This window comes from Uloborus diversus, chromosome 7 (genome assembly GCF_026930045.1).
Source record: "Uloborus diversus isolate 005 chromosome 7, Udiv.v.3.1, whole genome shotgun sequence".
Taxonomy (NCBI): domain Eukaryota; kingdom Metazoa; phylum Arthropoda; class Arachnida; order Araneae; family Uloboridae; genus Uloborus; species Uloborus diversus.
This window is the reverse complement of record NC_072737.1, coordinates 15,391,882-15,407,575: the sequence shown is the minus strand read 5'-3', so window position 1 is coordinate 15,407,575 and position 15,694 is coordinate 15,391,882. Positions and strand designations below refer to the sequence as shown.

General features: G+C 33.9%; 1 protein-coding gene across 2 annotated transcripts in view; it reads right to left on the bottom strand.

Moving 5' to 3' along the window:
• The window catches only part of LOC129225741 (SEC14-like protein 2), a 91,482-nt gene that overhangs the window by 13,936 nt on the left and 61,852 nt on the right, over positions 1–15,694 (bottom strand). For both annotated transcript variants that reach the window (XM_054860240.1, XM_054860241.1), the window contains exons 4-8: positions 8,948–8,991; positions 7,514–7,579; positions 5,571–5,664; positions 3,335–3,426; positions 2,309–2,390 (exon numbers count right to left, since the gene is read on the bottom strand). In XM_054860240.1, the coding sequence (XP_054716215.1) occupies positions 2,309–2,390; positions 3,335–3,426; positions 5,571–5,664; positions 7,514–7,579; positions 8,948–8,991 (378 nt within the window). The remainder of the gene's footprint in view (positions 1–2,308; positions 2,391–3,334; positions 3,427–5,570; positions 5,665–7,513; positions 7,580–8,947; positions 8,992–15,694) is intronic.

The window sequence follows — 15,694 nt, the reverse complement described above, 5'->3', positions numbered from 1 at the left end:
AAAAATCGATTTCTTCGAACCACCCTTGCAGTTTGGCACTTTCCACCTTTGCCATGACTTATCATATTTTAGCCGCTGGGATAATAATGCTCATTAAAAAACCGTCTTACAAATGTGCTGCAGCACGAAAGCTTGTCTGATGGTTAAATTTATGTGCTTTGAAGAATAATAGAGGTAAGAGGTTTAGAGGTAATATTGTAGGCAAAGATTTCCACTCACTCTTACGAGTGTTCGTGAACGTACATAATGGAGGTAGATGACCTTTTTGTACTGGAAGTTTGGCAGTTGCGCAAAAGGCTTGCAGTAGAAATTTTTAAGGGTTGTTGTTCTGTATCTTCTCTACATATTATAAAATGAAGTCCCCAAAAAGCGTCTGTGTGTTTGAACTCGAGAACTACCCGGCCGATTTCGATGAAATTTTCCCAATTTGTTCCTTTAAGTCCTGAAAAGGTTTGCAGACCAGTTCGAAAAAAATTCGATGATTGGTTCTTTTTTTATTCCAATTTAGGCCCAATTTTCATATAAATACCCGATTATGAGGAAGAAAAATTACTTGCACATATTAATATTATATATCGTTGGAAAGAGTAGAATTTCTCGCGTTCTACGCAACTCGTTTCAATGATCTAACTTAATTACGACGGAAGTTATTTGCATTTTTAGCTCGAAATTGTTTAGGCTTAGCTGAAATTTTGGCACCACTTTCTTCATTAAATCTATCAATAAAAAGTGAAGGGATTGTCCCACAGTTTTCTTTTTCACAAAACTGAAAAGAGCGGCTTTTTTTACTCCAGCTTTACTCGACCTATGGTCGAAAGTTTAACCCTCTATCTCCATTAGAAAAAAAGTTACAAGCGAATTATATGAAGTTCAAAAATCTGTTCTCTATACAAGTTTTTAACCATTTTATTTTCCGTTTCCACGGTAACGCTTTTTGAATCCATTGTTTATTTCCCTCTTTCTCATTTTCATTTCTTAAACTTATTTTACTTTGTTTTCCATGGTTACGCTTTTTAAATCCATCTTTCACATTTAAATTTCTCAAAAGTATTTTAACACCTGTCATCGTGGTTTGGAGGGGAAATTTTGCATGATGGTTTTTTTTTCTTTTATTTAAGCCTAATTGTTGAATATACGTCACTTGGCACAATTTTTATTTTCAAAGTAGACCGGGCAACGTAGCTAGTTATACATAAATGGCTACTTCTGTATGCATGTATGTCCGGGTAATCTTCAAAATTACATGAACCGATTTTAACCATTTTTTCACCATGGATAGTTACATTATCAGGGAGCAACTTCGGCTATAATTTATTCCTAAGAAATTTAGTTTGAAAACGTTATGATGGAAAATAGTAAATGTCATGTAATTTACCCATTAAATGATTAAATATAAAACCCATTGTTATGAAAATTCGTTACCTTACAGCAGCAATATTAAAAGTAATCATAATGAAAATTTTGAATCAAGGCTTCTCCGGAGTAAACATGAGTTTAAAGTCATTTAAACATTTGGAAACTCTACTTTTTGCATACTTAGCGAAACATAGTAGAGAGCTTTTTTTTTTTCTTTTTGTGTGTGTATACTATTTAATTAAATAAAGCGCACGGTTTTTTTTAGGGATCTTTGTTTTTGTTAGTTCATATTTTGGAAATTCTTCAAATTTTTATATGCTTCAATTCGTGCCTTCGTTTCTAAATGAATACTCGTTCGTTCTTTATATTTATTGCTATTTTACTTTTATGGGTAAGGAAGAAGCTCGATTTTTAATCACGTCAAAGCGGTGTGTTTTCAGTTCTTTCAGTTAAAATAGAAAACGAAAGAAAGTAGCGATTGTTTCTCACAATTAATACTGACCCAGGCAACGCCGGGTATTTTTTCTAGTTACAAAACGTATTGTTTTCTCTACTAATAATAAAGCTGAAAGTCTTTCTGCCAGGATCTCTGTGACGCACATAGCGCCTAGACCATTCGGCCAATTTTCTTGAAATTTGGCACAAAATTAGTTTGTAGCATGGGGGGTGTGCACCTCGAAGCGATTGTTCAAAAATTCGATTTTGTTCTTTTTCTATTCCAATTTTAAGAACATTTTACCGATCAAATTATCATAACGTAGACGAGTAAATTACCAAATTATCATAACGTGGGACCGTAACACGGGCGAGTAAAATTAACATTAATATTGGCGAAAAATTCATCATCCATTATTTGTAAATATACAGGCGAACCCAACGACCTTTTAATTTTCTACTAAGGGCAAAGCCGTGCAGGTATCGATAGTCTGTAATAAAAAAGGACATATTTTACCTGATTTGTCGTAGAACTGTTTGAGGTTGAAGCCAGTAAAATCTAGGATAAAGGTACTTTTTTCCTCCAGCTTACTGACTTTCTAGAAAAAAATAAATAAAATCTTCTATCAACATTTTTAGAAGAACGTCTCAGCATAACGCTGAGTAGCTAAATTATATTGGGATTTCATTTGTAACAACTAGGCACTATAGTAACAACTTACGTTGTTTTAGAGCATCGTGATCTTTTTTTTTTCACAACCCGATTTTTAAGGGGTCACAGTACCTTTCAAGCAATTTTTTTAATTTTTATAAATTTTATATTTTTTTGAAACCATAACATGCATACTTATTTCGTAATCAATAATTTATTTTCAAAATTTAAAAATATTGCCAACTTTTTTTGAAAATTCAAAAAATTGAGGAAAATTTCAACTTTTTAAAATCTCTAAGGTTTTTTTATTTTATTTTTGCACTAATTTAAAAAAACGGTTTTTGCAAAACGATCACTATAATAATCTCTAAAAATCTGTGCATTCATTTGCTTATGAGTTCATTCGAAAATTCTGTGATTAATTACGTAAAAAATCAAGTTTTTTTTTTTTTTTTAAATTTGGTTTTTAAAGGTTTAACATGCTCTAAACATTAGAGTAATTTATAAAATGCTTATCCAACGCACAGTTTTGTCAAATACGTTATCCCAATTGCAAAAAGTATTACTTTAAAGCTGTATCTTTAATAGAAAAAAAAATCCTTAGGGATTCTAATGACACGAAAACACACAAAAAAAAAAAAAAAAAAAACATCATTAAGAAATAGCAATTTGAAGTTTTTCCTTTGCATAAGAACACATAGGGAGCATGGCCTAAAACCACTCATAACTTTTTAAATATTTGAACTAAAGCATTTGAACTTTTCCCCTCTGTTCAGAATAGTTTTTTGTTTTGAAATAAGCAATAAAAATTTTTTGATCGTTTCATCATTTTTAAGGTATTGTAACCCTTTAAATGCTTCTGTAAAAAATGATAATAATAAAAAAACTTACCTCTTTTTTGTCTCTCATCATTTTGAGATCATGTTCCAAGAAATAAATAAGGATTTTCATAAGGTCGATGACTCGGAAGGAATAGACGAAACCTGAAAGGGAGAAGAATCAAAATCATGTACATATTGCCACAAGGTGAAAGTTACAGATATTTCATATTTCTGTATTTTAATCATATGTTAAGGACACTTTCGGTCCAGATCTGGAGGCGGAAAATTTGGACCTCTGTCTTCCCATATTTCATCTTTTCTTAATAGAACATTGTTTTAAGTAGGTAACTGTTCAAATGTAAACGTTTAATGAAATTGACGACAGCCTGTTAAATGATCGCGCCTGACATTTTGGGAACTTGAAGTATTCGCAATTTCAATAAACTATAGGGGGCGTTGCAGCCACTGTCTAATGGCGGATGAAAAAGGTAAAACAAACAAATGCTGTAACTTATAACTTGCTTTGAAGAGTTAGTGAATGACAGTAATTTATCATAGTGTTTGTAGGAAGCTTTCTTTTCTATTGTTCTGAAATTACATTACACTATAAACTATCTGAAGCCTGTAATTTACCATAATGAAAACACGTGGGATGGAATGTTTTCCCTTTTTCGGTAGTATTGTAAACCACAGCAAGTTAGCTTATTCAAGCTCTAGAGATACGAATCGTAGTACTATATTTGTAAATGCTATTTTTGACTATCAGAATATGTTTATTTAGTCGTATTGGACGTGTTTTTTAGGGTAAAATGCAAACTGAATCATCTTAGAGTTTTGTTATGTAAGGTTCACTTCACGTAGAGCAGGATGTTATGTAAGGTTCACTTCACGTAAAGCAGGATGTTATGTAAGGTTCACTTCACGTAGAGCAGGATGTTATGTAAAGTTCACTTCACGTAGAGCAGGAAGCCAACACTATTGCAATATGTTGTTCCCATTTTCGTCCCCTACCAAGATTGGAGTAAAAAATTGCACAGAATCTTGTGCGCCAAAAACGTTATGAAGATAGACACGGAGAAATATAGGTACGTCTCAATGCGCCTCGTGGCAAAACACAAAATGTTCTCCGGGCGAGTAACAAAGGAAAAAAAAATGTAACGCTTGTTTTGGAGGCTTAAAAAATTAATCTTACATTTGACGCAGGGAAAAGCAAAGGGATGTAAGTGGCAAAATTAAAAATTTGGAGATAACCAGTACACATGGTAGGTGAACCCCTCCTCTGTCTTGGGGCAAGAGATGGTACTAGTAGCACCCGGTAGTTGCTGCTGTACAGCTTGATTTAGGGGAAAAAAATCAATGAAACCCTACCTAGGATGTTATCTTTAAAGTCGTTTTACTCAAATTTTGAAACTAAATATTTTGTGTAACAATGCACAATTTGTTTTGCTTTTCTTTAATACAGATCTTAATCCGTATTTATTATTATTACCTTATTTTTAACCCATCATTACCTCTATTAGAAGGTGTAATTGGGGGGGGGGGGGATCGAAAATAGGACAACAATTTTCAAATCTGGTAAAAGTGCATTTTTTAACACGTTTTTTTTAACATAAAATAAATTGTGTTTGCTCTATTTAAGCTTAAATACCCTTAGTTAGTGGTGTTATAGTTTTTGTTTTTTAAATGAATCGATCGTATCATATGCTACTTACAGACCAAAAAAGTTAGGGGGGGGGGCGAAATATGGCGACTTTACTCTATATTCGCATATGTCTTAATAATTGCGGCAAAGCCTTGGTTAAAATTACATTATATATATATATATATATATATATATATATATATATATATATATATATATATATATATATATATATATATATAGGGAATGTGAAAAATAATATATTCTACATTCAACCAGCGCATAATTGCGGCCAAAGCATTAAATGTATTTGCATATCTTGTTCAAATTTTTTCAATTTGTTGTTATTTCGTTATTTTGTTATTTTTCACTTACTGTGCGAACGCCTGGAGGTGGATTACAAGCATAACACCAAATATATATTTATTTATTTGTGTGTGTGTGTGTTTTATACATAGAGAGTACATTTTTGCCATTAATTTGAGAAGAATCGATGTACAGTACACCGTGTAACCGTCATCTTTAATTTTAATGTTGACTAGGAAACACAATTAATTGAGTAAGTTTTTGGAATGGAAAGGAAATTTGGTTTTAACTCAAGGGCACGTGTCTCTAAAGCAAATTTTATTTTACGTAATGTGAAAGGGAAATGAAGTTGCTTTACCTTTGTAATCACAGATGCCAGCCATGAAGAGACGGACGACGCTGTATTCATTGTCGAAGCCCAAGCACTCTGTGATTCTGTGCTTCAAATACAGCTGGAGGAAGATAATTATGATAATTAGCAACTCAAAAATTTGATTTGCTATTGATGTGCGCATGACACGAATAATTAGCTGTTCAGTTATTCATAAAAGAAACGTTCTTTAAATTTACAATTGATTTTCTGTGTCTTCTTTCCTCATAATAAAGCTGAAAGTCTCTCTGTCCGGAGGATGTCTGTAGGATGTCTGGATCTCTGTGACGCGCATAGCGCCTAGACCGTTCAACCGATTTTCATGAAATTCGGCACAAAGTTAGTTTGTAGCATGGGGGTGTGCACCTCGAAGCGATTTTTCGAAAATTCGATGTGGTTCTTTTTCTATTCCAATTTTAAGAACAAAATTATCATAAGATGGACGAGTAAATTACGAAATTATCATAACGTGGAACCGTAACATGGGTACAAGCCGATTGGCGAGAAAAATCATCATACATTATTTGTAAATATACAGGCGAACCAAGACCTTTTAATTTTTCTATTACGGGCAAAGCCGTGCGGGTACCACTAGTCAGGATATAAAGCTCTAGAAATTGTTGCATTGGTGGTCAAAGTCAACCTATTCATTTACCGCGTTTGATACACCAGCCACTTCTTGAAACGACGTTATCCGAAGTCTGAGAATGTTTTCTGTTATTTAAAAATACTGTTCAACCTCAGAAGATGTAATTGAATCTCAGAAACCATCTTCTGACCCAATGGAAATATAATTTTAACTTCAAAAACATCGTCCGATGTTACATAATCCGACATCCGAAAATAACAGCTAAATTTCAAAGACATGTTTAACGACAGAAAATATTACCTGATATTCAGGAATATCTAACAACAACTGAAAATATAATTTGAAATTCAAAAACGTCTTCTGATTTCATAAACATCTACAGACGTCTATAACAGTATGACCTGATATTTATTCACTGAATTCGCAGCTAAAAAATGTTATTCGTCACCTGAAAATATAATCCGAAATTCTCATGTGCCCAGCTTAAACTTCATTTAAAATGATAATAGAAAAATTGCAAGGTGAATGCTTCCTTGATTATTTTTTTTTCTCTGTTAATCATAAGTATTTTTAAAAATTAACTATTATATATTTCTAATGAAGAACCTTTTGATTAACCGCAGAACTCACGTCTGAAAGGTTTTAACTTTTTAATCGTACACAAATCAATTTGTGCCATTTTGTAAAAGCGTGGGAAAAGACTTAAATGATAGTTTTTTTCTTCAAAAGTAATACAGTATAAGACCGTTATAATGCCGACTTATATAACACAATTCTCTATAAAACGCACAACTTTTCAGAAGTAAACTATATGTTTTGAAGTTTAGAAAATCCCTCTGTTTTGCTTTGCAAGCACTAAAATTGTAAGGAAAATCAAATTTTGAAATAGTTTCTCATCTTTCCATCTTAATTCAAAGCTTTTAAGTTAAAATTAGTACTTACAGTAAATAGAAAATACCAGATGGCTCTTGAAAATGCAGCTGTTATGCAAACCATGAAGCTAGCAGAAGTGCAGGATAATGCACTTTCTTTTGATTGTGAAACATATTTATTTGTGAATAACTAATTGTAATAATGGTGCTTTAATACTCATTGCAGATAAAACTCATTCTGAAATGCTAATATATAGATATATTTTGAATATTAGTTTCAAAATTTGTGAAATGATCTATATAACTCAAAAACCTATAACGCAAAAGCTCTGGTCCCAAGGTGTGCGTTATAACGGTCTTCTACTGTATTTAAAAAAAAGAAGAAGAAATACAGCAAAACAAAATATAATAAATGCATAAAAAGTAACAATTATAATATCCTTCATTATGAAAGCTACGAAAATAAATACCTCTGGTAACTCGTAGCCTGATGTAAGAATTGTATCGGCTCCGAGTTTCTTGCGGAACTTGAAGCTCTAAGAAAAAGAAACGAAACATTAGGTTACTCTTTAACCAACAAAAGAAGCATTAAAAACTGTAGACTAAAAAAAGTCAGAAATATTTCAATAGCAAATAGCAGATGCGACATAACTGCGACAGTTATTATATAGTTGCAGTAGAACGTTTATCCGGCCCCCGTTTATCGGGATCTCCATTTATGCGGATAAAATTTGTAGGGATAAAAAAATATATATTCATTTAAATAATAATTCTAAATTATGGTAGCAAGAACGGAACTATAAATGCGCCATCTTTATTTGATTAAATACACAACTCCTACATAAGTTGTGTAATAAATTACAGTCCTCTAATAAACATGGCGCATTTGTAGTGTCAGTCCCAGAGATTGCTGCTAAACTATAAATAATTAAGTGTTTATGCGAGTAACAATTGTATGTAATTTGGTCACAAAGCATCGTTTTTTTTTTCGTCATAAAAGATAAGTCTGCTTATTTAAGAATGTGTTTTACCTATTATCCCCACCACCCACATTTTTGTTTATCCGGAGTGCCTTTGGTCTCAAAGACGGATCCAGAAATTTTCCAAGGGAGGGGAGATTTATTTTTATTACTTACTTTTTACTATGTATACTGATTTAAAGCTATTGATCACAAAGGTTTTGGACTTCAATTCCGAAACAGTTCCGAGATAGGGTCCCAAACCCAAACCTCCCTTCTCCCAACATGAAGGAAACTTGTCTAAATTTGCGTTTTTTTTAACTTCATTTTCGAAAAATTTCCGGTGGAGAGTACCCAAGGGCGGGGCGATCGTCCTCATTGCCCCTCCCTTGTATCCATCCCTGCAGGTAGTCCGGATAAACGAAGTTGTACTGTGTTATAAAATGCATTTATAACAAGTTTCAGCCTCAAATAAACAATTTCACGCGAAACTATTTCGTAGTAATATGTAAATCGTTGGCATTCAGGCAAAAACCATTAAGTCCAAGACATCAATTTTAACACATTGTCAATTTAAACTTTTCGCTGTTACGATTTTTTTTTTTGCTTTGACTTTTGCCAAATCACTGACGATATATTCTCTCGGCTGAATAAACCTTTTACTTAAGAAAAAAATTAATTATACCCCAACTCTTTATAAAACGTGCTTGTAATTAATAAGCAAATTTAATTGAACTGTATTGCATCCAACAATCATTTATTACAGAAAAACCAATTATATCTCAAATGTTTGCTTTGAAATTTCTTGGAGTTTAAATGAAACCAGTTAATCAGATTGCTTCTTTGTTTTACTCAATTATGCAGCAGTTAATAAGTGATTGATTAAAGCACGTTATTTTCCGCTTTAGTGAACCACGGAAAAAAGCAATAGGTTAATTATCTTACCTCTCTGATCATCCTCTCGGACTTGGCAATGTCAAAGTCACGTGCTAAAAAAGAAAAGTTGTTTTAGATATACACGAATTACATCAGATTTTTTTTTAAATTATTTATCTTGTTGTTGAAAGATTTACAAAAAGGAAGTGTTTAAATGTTCCTAATTGCTCACAATGTTTTGTATAAACAAATAAACACGTATAGTAAGATGATTTGCTGTACTGGGAATTAAAACAAGAACAATGGTTTTGTACTGCGCAGTTGTAAAAAATGTTTTTACAGCGCACTAGCTTGTGCAGACGTAATTATGTATTCTGAACCTGAACACACAGGGAACACAAGCTTTTAAGTTTGTGTAGTATAAGTAAGATATTGAGCGTGCGTTTACACTGAATATTGCTGTGTTAATGATCTAAATTTTCATTATGAAATACTAATGACACTCTTAATAACCCTAATAGTATTTATTGTCTCTCTATCTATAGAGAAGTCAAGGAGTAGCTAATAAAAAATTGTGCCATAAAACTGTACAATGGAGTTCAATATTAAACTACGAGTAAAAAATTATTACTTGTTAAACATAATATTATAACGGTGAAGGAGAGATAACTTAGAAACAAATTTGAGAAAAAAAAAAAAAAATGGGAAGCTGACATTGTTTTGTAGTAATTTTTTTTGGTCATTCCCAGCAAAGAATATAAAATTAAATCAAATGAAATACGTTCTTAAATATATACACATTCTAACGAGGAGCATTCCTTGCACTTAAATTTGTCACAATACGGTCTTACTCCAAAAACAACTCCAAGTGATCTTGGAGATAGTTATAACTATCGTCCGATATCCCAGTGCTTCTCAACCTTTTTTACTTTGCGGCACACTTAAGAAATTTCTAGATCAACGGGGCACACTGAACTTAATTTTGTAATGGTAGTATAGAAATGTTTTTATCATTCACTGATAAAAAGACGGGGGGGGGGGACCTTTCTCATATGAATAAAACAATTATAACAAACGTAGTGTATTTAAATTTATTTAGAAAGCAGAAATATTTCGAATATATTGAGGTTGATAATAAACAACAAAACTATAGCTATTTACAGAAAATTATGCTTCATATGTTTAAAAGCATTTCTGTCAAACATGTCATTAAAGTGCACACTGCGGCTAAACAATTTATCAAATAATGTTTCAAAAAAGAAGCAAGCAAGAAATTAAAACCATGCACCTAACTTCCGTTTGACACTAATTTTTGCAAAGACGTTTGATGTTCGGCTCTATGCGGGAAAGAACTACACGAAGTTCTTGATCCAGCCTCTTTAGAGGTGATCTCTTACTGTTTTTTATAAGTGCGAGGGCTAAGAGGAAGAGTTCGCAAAGATATGTAATTGAGAATGGTAGCAGCACATCAATAGCAAGACAAAAGATAGTGGGATACTCATTTTGAACCAGCAAACAAAATTCTTCCAGATTCACTTCGTTCAACTTAAGTTTAAGAGTACTGTCTCTCTGAGGTCCATAAATTCTTCTTGAGCCTTCAAAGGCCCTGTTTGTGCAGCTGGATTCAACCCAGCGTCAACCCGGATTCGCGGAATAAGGCCGTTTTATGCATCCAACCCGGCTTCAAGCCGCGTTCAATGCAGGAGGGAATTCCCTCCACCTACATTGAAGGATTATTGGCGGATGTTTCCCACAAGAAGTACAATTACAAGTAATTACTAGGGATGAAGTTCTGTATATTTGTTTCGTTAATAAAAATTTTATTTTTAAATGAAATTGAAAACCAAAATAAAATAAATTAATTAAAATAAATCAATTTGAAACAATTTTTTCAGAAAAAAAAGGATAATAAAAGCATATTTCGGAACAGTTGTGAAAATTTTGGAGGGGATTGGAACCCTAAAAACCCACCCCTTAAGTGCGGCCATGATATTGACAATCACAAAAGGCAAAAATTTTAATTTAGAAATGTATTTAAAAGATCCAGACATATTTTTACACAATTTACTGATTAATGCTAGTTCTCACAATGCTGATCCCCAGTCAAAATTAATAAAAGCTATTGCATTTGTCACAAGCTATTTTTGATTAAATTTATGAAATTCAAGTAATAAATTAAAAGGATGAAATAATAGGATTCATTATTGCAATATAATATGATTCACAGTGTAGTCGTCATAAGTAATTAACCCATTATGCCCCAAATTATTTTCAGAAAAAGCAATATGTTTTTTAATGCTCAATCTAACTATAAAAAAGACAAACACACACAAAAAAAAGATATTGTACAATATTTTGATGGGAACGTAAAGAAGAATCCACGATTTGACAAAAACGGGTCTTCCCATCAACCCGGCTGCAATCTCCCTTTTATCCACCTTCCGCTTGAACCCGGGCTGAAGCCGGAGTGTGCATAAACAGGGCCAAAGAAAGGTCTTTAGCCTGATGCATCCCCAGATGAAGAGAATGGATCACGAATTCAGTCATACTGTTCCATGGTAATATTCTTAAAATAGTGCTTTAACTTGTCCTGAAGTATGACTAAATGTTTTGCCACCACATTCAGCAGCTTTTCTTCCATCCCATTTTCTTCACATACCATGCTGACGGTCCGTTTGAACATGTTCAATGAGCCACGAACTACTTCTTCTCTCCACAGCTGAATTTTTGATTTGAACCCGTTTATAGCTTGTTCATACATATAACCCAAATTCTCTCCTTGTCCTTGCATTTTCCGATTCAATTCGTTAAGGTTTTCAAAAATGTCAGCCATGTACGCTAGTTTTGCCAGCCAATATTTGTCTTGCAACAAACTGGCGTACTGCAATTTCGTTTTTTAAAATCAAAAACTGTCGTAACTCCGTCCCTCAAATCAAAAATTCTTGATAGTGCCTCACCACGTGAAAGCCAGCGAATCTCTATATGAAGAAGTAGGGGGTGGTGATCTGCCCTCATTTCTTTACAAAATACGGAGAAAAGGCAAGAACTACGCGGTCTCAATTTTTTTAAATTCACGATTTTCACGACTTCAGCCAAAGCTGACTTCAGGCTTATCCGGTAAATTCTGCCATGATAACTTCATGATGGAGGAAACAATATATGGTTTTAGTTTCTATTTTACTAAGTCTCAGAACCGAGCTTTGCGAAACTACGATAAAAGGAAATTAGTATCGGAACTGGAAAAGAGGGAAACAAAAGCTAAAGCTGGGGGTAAAATTCCTGGGGAAGGGGATGATACTCCCGTTTGCGAAAGATTTAGAAAATTTTCTGTATTATTTGTTGATTTCGTGGAAATTAAAATCTGTTTTCAAAAACTAAAAGCAATAGGATCACAAGAAGTTTAACAGAAGTGAGGCATCAAATCCCCCCTCTCCCCTTGTCGGGTATGTCCCTTTGCACATGATCGACAGGGTGAATTTAGAAGTTACAGAACGATCGAACGCTATTCGGTCGTAACTTCAAGGCTCATTCTTTTTATATAACTACGAAAATACTGCGGCACACCGGGTTCCTTGTTGCGGCGCACCAGTGTGCCGCGGCACACCGGTTGCGAAGCCCTGCGATATCCGATACTCTGGTATTTTTGTGGTGTTGAGAATCTTTTCTAGCAGTCTATAAAACACTACAAAAATTCCGTCATGAGCATTTACACCTTCTAGTACCTCGTCTCTGAGTTGTGAGCTTTCCCAACTAAAGTCCTATATCGTAGCTTAAGTAGCGACGCGTCAGCCATCTTGGGGCTATATGTCACTTTCCGCGTTTGTCTGATACAGTGAGGTAGCGTGTTTTGCTCCTTGATTGTGGTGCTTTATGATTGTGGATTAACATGGAGTTAATAAGAAACTGCAATCCATAAGCAAAACACGTCCCTCTACCATAGCGGACATAGGAAGAAAGAATCGCTTAGCCCCAAGATGGCGGACGTGTCGCTATTTATTCTACGATTCAAGACTTGACTCCCACCATCTCTCTATTTTCTACGGAAATGTTTCACATCTTTCATACATATCTCTTTTGACTCATCAGATTTTTTAAACTATTTTCTCGAATGAACTTTCAGCGTTAAGAATTTTGAAGCACTCCACAAAAGCTTCAAGGTACTAAATGTGACCGAAAGAATCAAATGTTTGAAATGGTCATTCATGTTCACATAACGTTAAATAGCCACTTTTCTAACTCGGATTGATGTCCTCGTGGCATCAAAAGCCAGGAAAGCGTTCGCAGTCGAAACAGCAACGGAACAAATATTTTTCTGGAATTGTTAAGACATCAAATGCAGCAGAGCGTAGCAGTTGGAAAGGGCTAGATAAGAATTTAATCCAAAAATAGATTTATGACGGTTGATCATTTCAGAGGATAGTGGAAGAACATGTCACGTGACTAATAAGTGGTTCTGGCGCAATCGACTTTATAGTTGAGGACTTGCTCTCTTTTCTTTGTTCTTTTATTTAACGAAGGGTTGTGTTTTTTCTTCCACTATTCGGATTTTCAAAACAAAAATTTTCTTTTGTTTAATTAGTAAAAATTTAAGTCTTCATAGTTTAATAATGGGGTCATTTCCAAAATTTTAAAAGTATTTTTTTCTGAAAGAGCATTCTTAAAAACATAGGATCTGACCATGTTTTAAATAATTTATTTAAGTTTAATATTAAAAAAAAGACTTAAATCGGTGCGCTTTCATTGTTTACACTTCTGTCGTGTGACATCAGAAATGATGAAGTGCCATTCAATGTTGCCATTCACAGAACAAAATATTTAATTCGTATCTTTACTCACGTGTACTGGCAACGATAGGGTTGATAGCTAGCGTAGAGCGCTATTTTAATTCGCTGTTTGATTATTATAACGTGGAAACGTAGTAGAAAAATGCGCCAAATTGCACCATTTCTGAAGTCATAAAGACCACGCCTTGTTTGAAAAATCGGACATTTTAAAAAATTAATTAAAAAAAAAAACTGATGGGAAAATTCAAGTATTTTCTGGGTCCATGTAATTTTTTTTTTGCTCATTCTAACCACTTCAATGACTAAAAGTAGTACTTTTGACTAAAGGAAACCACCCCATTACTCATAAATTCTTTCCTATTATAAAATAATATTTTCTGCTAACAACTTACGAGTGAAATACGATCCACATTTTAAGAGAACTTTCAATCTAACTATTCTACTGTTTTTAACGTTGCCATACCAAGAAAACAATCAATAGCGCAGTCGATAATGAAATTGAATAATAGCAAATTAATATAAAACATTGCAGGGTTGACGATAGATAAATTAATAGAAAATAGATGTAATGCATTGCGGACGATAAATAAATTAATTGAAAATAAACGTAAAGTATTGCAAACGATAAATTTACAAATATCAGTTTGATACTGCAATGATGATGCAAGGAAATTGCTATTGTTAATTTTTAACATTACAGCTACTCATTTCTATTTGTTATCAGTAGTTCTTTCCTATTCTACTATTTTCTACTAGTTGGACTTTTATTATACTAAAGCAGCGTTTCTTTAATTGTGCTCCACTTGTCCACGTTTTTAAATGGTATTTATACAAACCACCATTGATTTTAAGCCATATTGTCAATCATAATATGATCAGTGAGAAGCAAAGGGATGCAAGTGAACTATTTTAAGTTTCGAGTAAAACGCGTTTAAAGATCATATCCTTGGTAGGCTTTCCTTGATTTTTTTTTCTAAATCATGCTGTACAGCAGCACCTACCAGGGCTACTAGTACCATCTCTTGCCCCAAGACAGAGGAGAAGTTTACCTACCATTTGTACTGGTTATCTCCAAATTTTTAATTTTGCCCTTTGCATCCCTTTGCTTCTCACTACCTCATACGCAAATATCGTTACACGGTAACGAGTGTATGATCAAAACACCTCTCCCAAGAGAAAAATCAGTCTTGGCTTCAATACTGTTTGTTGATGTTGAAGAGAGAATGACACATTGAACATCATAATGTCTGATACTAAAAAACACTAAACCGGAGTTGTACATTCAGAGCCCGACTAACTAAAAGTGAGGCCCTAGGCCCACAATAATTTGAAGGCCCCCTGAAGACTATAGCGGGAAACGGTGGTTATAGGTTTGGTCCCCGCCAGAATTCATTTTTGGGGCCTCTTTGTCTATCCCAGAATTACGTAAATCATTAACCATGTGCATTTATGACTCCCCCTTCAGGGCCCCTCATAGGTTGCGTTCGACGAACCTCACCGGTCTACCGGTAAGTAACCGGTTGCAAACCGCAGCCTTCTATGATCAACCGGTTACCGAATCGGTTATCATTCTAAGCAGTTGATTGGTTGATTGGAGCACGTGATCATTAGCTGTCACGTGATTAACTAACCGGGCGCTACCGGTCGTGCTCGTCGAACGTAAGCATAGTTGTGTCATGGTAAATTTGCTAATAGCAGAATGAATAAAAATTCTCTTTTAAGGAAGTTTTTTGCAATTAATAAGTTATTATTATTATCTTTATTTATTATGCATAATTCTTAAGGAAATTTGAGGCCCAGGCCTAGTTGGCCTGTGCTATAATCATGCCCTGTGTACATTGTTTGAGTTGGTATTGAACTGCAGTTTTTGAATGCTTAGTTTAAAAAATCTCAATACGAAGCTATGGATAAGCGCAATTTATAAATATACTTTTATGTACGATCTTCCGCTTTCATGTTTACATTACAGTGTGACTGTCATCCATTGAAATGAAACACGTGTCCATCATTACAGTGCATTCATCATTCATTA